This window comes from Phalaenopsis equestris, unplaced genomic scaffold, assembly GCF_001263595.1.
Source record: "Phalaenopsis equestris unplaced genomic scaffold, ASM126359v1 Scaffold000428, whole genome shotgun sequence".
In the NCBI taxonomy this organism is placed as follows: Eukaryota; Viridiplantae; Streptophyta; class Magnoliopsida; order Asparagales; family Orchidaceae; genus Phalaenopsis; species Phalaenopsis equestris.
The window spans coordinates 4,468,906-4,476,809 of NW_018164869.1; the positions used below are offsets into that span (position 1 = coordinate 4,468,906).

The following is a 7,904-nucleotide window of genomic DNA, read 5'->3' on the forward strand; positions in this document are numbered from 1 at the left end:
CCCGTGAGACCGACGGCGGGGAGACGAAGGATAACAACTCGGTTCTGTAAGCATCGGACGCCCTGCCATGTGCAGGGGGAGTTCGTCGCGTTCCACGGGAGCACGGCTCGACCGAGGGAGTCGCGGAAGGCGAGCAAGGCAGCACGGTCGGAGTTAATATCCGGTGCTGCGCCGCCGAGTAGGGAGAAAAGGAGGAAGACGATGAGAAACGAGTGGAGAGCCATCTCTGCGCGGTGAGCTGAATAGGCCGGTGAAAGTTCAACGCTATCGGCTCCTGGCTCTCGACAGAGCCGACAGAGAGGCAGAAGTTGTCTTGGTGCTGTAAAACTCAGCTCCGAGTTTTGCTTTTATTTATCCTTTTATGTAAATAATTTATTATTCTTAAATGTATATAATACTTTGTAAATTTTAAATTGACAGAATCATTTTCTTGGAATGACGAGTGATTTAAGACATTAATTCTTACCTTCAAATCTTATAAAATTGTTGCCTGTTTTTTACTCTGCAAGAAAAAAAAAAATCATTTACATTATTTTAAATTTATAAAATAATTCTCGAGTATATTAAAATTTTAAAAGTTTTAATAGCAATATTATGCTTATAATATTTTAAAATATATTTGATACTCTACCAATAAATTTTCATTAATCAACACGAATCTCGAGATGATATTTTAAGCAAGAAACTTTCAAATCTTGATAAAAAGCACAGAGTTCCAATTTTAGCGAACTTATAGTCAAACTGACATGTTCAATGAGACGGACATAATAATATGAAAACTAGCCCAATACAAATCAAATCAAGACCAGATCAAATCATTAAATCACAGTTAGAAGATTTATGAATTTATTTGGAAGGTCAAACAACTGTCAAATATGTCAAGTTTATACTTAAATCAAACAGTTCGACAAGACGAATCCAATGAGTTCAAGATCACTCAATTCTGACATCATTAAGGCACTCAAATGTCCACTAAATTACGTATGATCGAGGGAAGTTTTCCGGACCGTCTGATCAAAATAATTCATATTCCTGCATTAATTGCACCCAGAACGCTATAAATAGAGTCTCATCTCTCTCATGAGGTAGAAGGAAGTCTAGAGAGAGCCAGAGGTGTTGACACAATTAGCTCATATTTATTTTGTTAAGTTCTATAAAATAAATTAATTGATATAAATGATTGGGATTTATTTTGACATTTTAGTTAACTTTGATATCAAGATATATTACATATAAAATTTTTTTTAAAAAAGGTATATAAATTTTAATTATTTATTTTCACTTTTAGTAATTTAAATTAGGAAGAATTTTTTTATTAATTAATTGAAGATTAAAAGCGGCGCCTCTCTTTTAAGCTTGTGGGTTAATCATGAGACTAGGCGTGCATTAGGAAAGAGGGAAAAGCAAAAAAGCCAGTTTGGAAAGGAGTGAGAAAAGGTCTATTGACAAAAGGGCGAGCGTTTATAAGTAAAGGAAGGATCAATATTGTCTTATTTTCTAACTTGGAGTATAAGAAAATAAAAATATTTGACTAAATTTAATCAAATTAGATTCATTTTTACATAAATATAATATATAAATAATAAATTAATGTTATATTTTTGTCCCACGCTGGATTTTTTAAAATTATAATATCTTAATTAAATTTATAAATAAAATTTAGATGAGAATATTCTCCCTAAATGTTTTATTAGATAAATTCAATGAAAAATATTAAAATATTATACTCAAATTTAATTATAATATATCTAAAAATCATTAAATTTATTTTGAGAAAACTATGATATTTTCTTATATATTATAATTATTTAATATTAAATACAATACTGTCATGATAATCCCCAATTATTTATATGAAAATTTTTAAATTTTAATTTATATAAGTGTCAAAATATTTTTCGAGAAAATTTCAGTCGTAATTTAAATAGGCTCGAGATTATTTTGATACAAGTAAATAGCATAGAATTAAATTTGACAAAATATATCATAATTAAGAAAATTAAATTGGTTATATGAGCTAATTGTTTTCATATGTTTTTATTTGACTGTTTTTGGTTGGTATAATAAATATATTCAATGGTCAAGAGTAGATAACCTTCTGGAGACTTTTTGATGATCTGTATGACTGTATTAGCAGGCAATAGGGAGGGCAATGATTGGATTAATTCAATTTTGATTTTTGCACAAATCTTGAAATCAATTTAAATATTGACCGTTAGATATCCCTTTTTTTTTTTTTTTTTTTTTTTTTTTTTTTGGGGTAGATACTTTCTGTCAAGCAATGATTTGGGTACGGACGGATCTGTAAATGATGGGCTCAAATTAATAAAAATATTATATTCCAAAAAATATATATTATTTGAAATAAATGAGGTGGATTATGAGCTTTTTACATAAAATATCTATCTGCGGGGAGCGTATCTTCACTGTTTTAAAAATGGATTTAAGTTGATGACATTGATGGAATGTATAAAAAAAGAAAGGAACATTTTAGTTACATAGCACTCGGCTTTTAAGTCTTAACTCTTTACTTATCAAACACAATTTTTAATATATATATATACAAATATTTACAAATAGAGTGGGAATGAGAGGAGAGAGAGAGAATGTGCATGCACCAGGAGTGAGGGACTTAACCTTAAGGGTCAAAATAGGGTATTCTCGAACTCTTTATTTTTATTTCATGGAATGGGAGGGTTAATGGTTTTTCTATTTATGAATGAAAATACACAAGGTAAAAATATAAACATCACCCTTGCTTAAAAGGGTACAATAGGGCATTTTGATTTTTTGTTCGTCGAAGTTTATGAGTTGAGAGCTCATGAGTTAGTGGAGGCGGCTTTAGTCGACTAGTATGTTGATTGTGGATGGTTGGCTAACTATGGGTAGCCTGCTAGTCGACTTGTCGGAAGGTCGAGGGACTGTTGGTGGATTGAGCGACTCTGGGTGATTGAACTGCGTCCTCTCGTTATTTTTTGGGCCTGCTAGTCTCTGCTACTGTCGAATACCATCGGGATATGTCAGGAAATATATATATATATATATATATATATATATATATTTAAATAAAAGTGACGATATATTTTTTATGTAATATCATATATGTAAGGATTTTTTTTAAAATTAAATATAAGAAAAATTATCAAGGTGATTTAGGTACATTGATTTATTTCAATAAAAAATAATTTGTGATTTGGATAAATTAATCTGAAGATATAGCTGATTATTTATTGGAAAAATGAATTTAAAAATGCCTATAATAACTTCCGAGTCAACACAACTGAACATATGATAAAATGATTGATAGATTGATTAAATAATAATCAATAAAAGTGTGTACATGTCAGGAGTAAATTATCAGAGATGTATAATAAAATGCCATTTTGATGAAAAAACTTAATTGTCCAATATTTTTATATGAGATGAGGTCTTTTTTATATCCAATGCCCTCACCCCCGCCGCTAGCTGTTTGTCGATGCCAGCAATAGGCCGACACCTCTCGCTACCCGTCGGCGCCTGGCCCAGCCCATCGCCGTAAGCCGCGCACCTGACATCTGCGGCCCGTCGTCGGTCTCCTCGTATAAGACGTGAGTAACAGAGTTTAATACTAGAATACACGTGGATCTAATTGTTTGATAAAACATATAATTTTTTTCTAAAAAAATAAAAATACATCGTCAAATATGTTTTATATTTAATAATTGGTCAAAAAGACTCGGCTATATATTGACACCCATTATGATGGTTGAACCCACATATATACCAAATGGAAGAATAAATAAAAAAAAATACAAAAAAAAACTATTATTTGATTAAATTAGCTAATTGTTTTGGAAAATAAAATATTTTAAAATTCGTTTAATAATGAATTTGATCAGATAAATTATGATTTATTATGTATGCCTCAATGATTATTGTAGCACTACAAATCAACAAATTGATATTTCAACACAATTATTTTATTATGGATTGCCATTATTTGAAGAGTGTTAGCCACGTATTGAAGAATAAATAAGAATATAAGAAAAAAATATAGCAAAAAAAATTTGATATGTAAGCAAAATTTGAATAAATACAAATAATTTATTCACTAATTAATGTATGTTGTATTGTAAATATGAAAATATCAAGATTAAATGTATATACTATGAAGCACCTAAATATAAATTTAGAATAAGTAAATAGAATCATCTTAAGGAGATATTATATTAAGTTATTGTTTAATTTATCATTTAGCACATGCATGAAATAATTATTTGAATTTAATTTCGAGTTTTGCTAGACATGTGACATTGTATTATGAGAAAATGTATGGATCAAGTAGGTTGTTTCATCAATCGAGTATTGAAGAGTAAAAGACCTTAAATATGTGTTAGGTACGGCTCATATACAAGATAAGAGACAGATGTTGAAGCGGAACGGAACAAGCCAACGGAGCAGAGTTTTGTAATTACATATTGTACTCCAGGGCTATATATATATATTTTTGTTTGTAACCCTAGGGTTATTCTGTACTCTTTTTTTCTGAAATTGAAAGAAAGTCACCGCTCTGCTCCCGAGGACGAATTTCGTTCAATTTCTGTGTTTTCATATGGATTTGAGTCGATTCCTGTTTTCTTTGCCCTAAAATTCTCAATATTATGCATGTGTGATGTTTATTTTAGAAACAAGAAAGTTTTAGAGTTAATTTATATGCTATATTTCACACCATTTAGCCATGTTGTCTTATCTTATTTATATTGCCCAATAATCTTATAATCACTCCACTAAGAAGTGCTTGATAAAACCTTATACAATCATAACCTTATATTTTTTCAATAATAAAGAATTAATTTTCACAAAGAGTTTACTCAAGTGCTTCGTTCCTAAGACAATAAATATAATTACAGTCATAACCTTAAATTCATGAAAGATTTTGTTGAAGTCATTGGAAATAAAGGCATATAGTTAACCAACATTTAGAGTGAACGAGACTAAAATATATTAAGATAATCCAAAAAACTTGCAAACCACGATTGCTATCATTATATCCCAATCATGCATTATGATAAATTTCTAATAATATAATATTTTTTTATTATAGTTATAATGCTAATATATAATCAAAATAATATCATTTTTACTTTATATGTTACATTTAAGAAAACACACAAGCATTACAAATATATGTTTTTAGATATTTAAAGTGATTTAGAGTTTATTTATAAAAAAAACCTTCTCATATCAAAAATTTTTAAAAGTAGCAAGAAAATAATAAACAAATAGAAGTGTGATAGCAATATCAAAAGCAAAGGAGCTAAAAGCTGCCCAAATTAGACCCCTTATCACTAAATTTAATTACAATGATTTGAAGAATGAAATTTATATAAAAAAAAAGATATAATTTCAATCGTGAAAAGACACAATGTAACATATAATAAGCAAAGTCTATGCAAATTTCAAATTATATTTAATAAATAATTAGATAACATAATAATTTATTAAACATTATGTTTTATTTGTGGAGACAATTATAATGATGCTATAGCTTAAATTAGAATATTTGAATGTGATGATTTAAATGCAATTGAGAATGTAGCATAAGACAACTTTGAGGGATTCAACTTTTAAGGGTGCAAATTTAGGGTTCGTTTGGGGCAGCTTATTTGGTGCGGTGGCGTTTTGAAAGCGCACCTGGTCTGTTTGAGTAAACTGTATTTTGACAGCTTATGCGTTTTCAAAACACTGAAAAGAACATTTTCACACCGCACCTGTCTGGGTGCGGTGACGGCTTTCTGGCTGCGATTTGATTTTTTCAAAAAAATAAAAATTTTTAATAGCTACCGCACCTAGTTTATCAGCAGATTGTTTTTAATCAGTTTATCAGCATATTATTCAATAAGCTGCAGCTGTCTCAAACAGACCCTTAGAAGATAAATTTTATGTACACTTAGACTATTTGTGCTTTTCATATTTAAAACTATGTTTATGGTTAAATGCATAAGTTATTATGTAATTAAATCATAAATGTTTTGATGTATAGCACTTTAATATCGAATTATGATGATTTTTTCTTCTATAATTTACAATTAATATTGTATTTGGTTTTCGAATAATTATTTTGTTTGTATTGTATGCTTTTAAGTTAACATTTTCTTTTTCTCTTATTCTCATTTTCAAGGCATAAATTAAAAAAAAAAGAGTATTTCAATTAAATATTCGAATCATATTATGTCAAAATAAAAAAAATCCGGTTAATCCTTTAAATATTGAAAGCATTTAATTTTAAAATTATTCCAAATTTATTTCTTTTTTATATACTCTATATTAATAATGCAATTCAAGTTTTTTTTTTCAAAATTTTGCTTATAATTACATAATAATTCTAATATTTATGTTATATTTAATAAATTTTAATTTTTTGTACGTCATTCAATAGTCCGCAACTTTCGGTCCAACGCCGTTAACTTTTGAACCGCGCTTTTCAGCTTTTTCTGATTTCATGCACGATCTGTTTTTCATTTAAAAAATACTGAACCGGACGCCTATTTTGGTCCGTATGTGGATCCCTTCCAAGTCGAATTGTTATGCTTCTAAATCATGACCGTTAATTTGATTAATCATGGACAGAAGTTCATCCTGTGAAAGCAGCTTTTTAGTCTGTTGGGCGGTTAAAGCTTAAAAGAGAAGAACGTACCCATATGACTTTCTTTCCCCCCGCCAACCCAACCCAAGCTATGCTTTATTCGGAGTTTAATGATTGGACGTCACGTGTCAAGTGTTCTCCATAATTTTTAATACTGGCCAATGTCAGTGTATTGCGGCGGGACCCACTGGCCAGTGTTAAAAATGGTGGAGCCCACTTGACATGTGACGCCTCATAATTGAACTCTGAATTCAAATTACGTTAGGAGTCGTGATGTAATATTTTCTGCCACGCTGATATGACTTTGTTCGTGCTAATCAAATATTAATAATAAGGACAGACTTGGTAATTAACATCGCCACGTCATCCAATTAATACGGTTTGTTTTTCCATAATTATGCTATTTACCTTCTTTCTTATAGGGCAGTTTGTTTTGGGGAATGTAATTAAAGGGAGAGTTGATATGCATATATGTGGGTGCAGTTGTGTTTTTGCTAATTGTTATTACTATCATTAACCTACTCCATGTTGCTCTCCACTACTAAAATTTGGCTTCAAAGACTAAAATAAATTGAATGTCTGTTATATATTTTACATTTATCAAGAATATATATTTTTCTAGAAATAGAGATAGAATGATCATTTATTCATAAACAACTGTAAATTAATTGTTTTCAAGAACACAAACCACAAGTTTCAACTGCCATAAACAACTCCTAAATGTTCGGGAATTTGCATACATGCCTGAAATCTATATATATTTACATATCTAACATCTATATTTTATATTTGTTTTTATAACACTTTAGAAATCAAATGTACTTTAAAAAAAGCTGAAATTATTTGTTTTGTTGTTTCAAATGAGAGTGAGGGTAATGTGATGTAAGTTATACATCAATCATTTTGAGTCAATTGTGAAAGTTGACTTTTTCAAAGTTGAACTAGTTCGAATCAAATTACAATTTGCATTGGGAGTCATGCTGAACTCAAAATATTTGAGTTTAATTTGTTGTTGCGAGATTTAGATATACCAGTTGATGTGATATATATATAAATCAAATAGGAGAACAATCGGTGAAGTGAAAAATAAAACGAGAAAAATCACATCAGAAAAGAACAACACAGCGGAACACACAGATTTAAGTGGTTCGACAAATTGCCTACGTCCACGGAGTTGCAAAAGATTTTACTATTTGAAAAATTTACACCAATCAATCACCTTGACTTACAAGAGGAATCTCTCACTTCGTTGCTCTCTCTCTTCTTCACTCTCTGTTCT

The 7,904-nt window shown here is 29.7% G+C and overlaps 1 protein-coding gene across 1 annotated transcript; it reads right to left on the bottom strand.

The window, feature by feature from the left end:
- Positions 1 to 4: 4 nt before the first annotated feature.
- LOC110027532 (probable inactive receptor kinase At1g48480) lies at positions 5 to 333 on the bottom strand (the record flags this gene model as incomplete). The annotated part of the gene is given in 1 exon segment (XM_020729006.1): positions 5 to 333. A coding segment is annotated over 1 exon segment (220 nt), but the record flags the coding sequence as incomplete, so codon positions are not given.
- Positions 334 to 7,904: the final 7,571 nt, after the last annotated feature.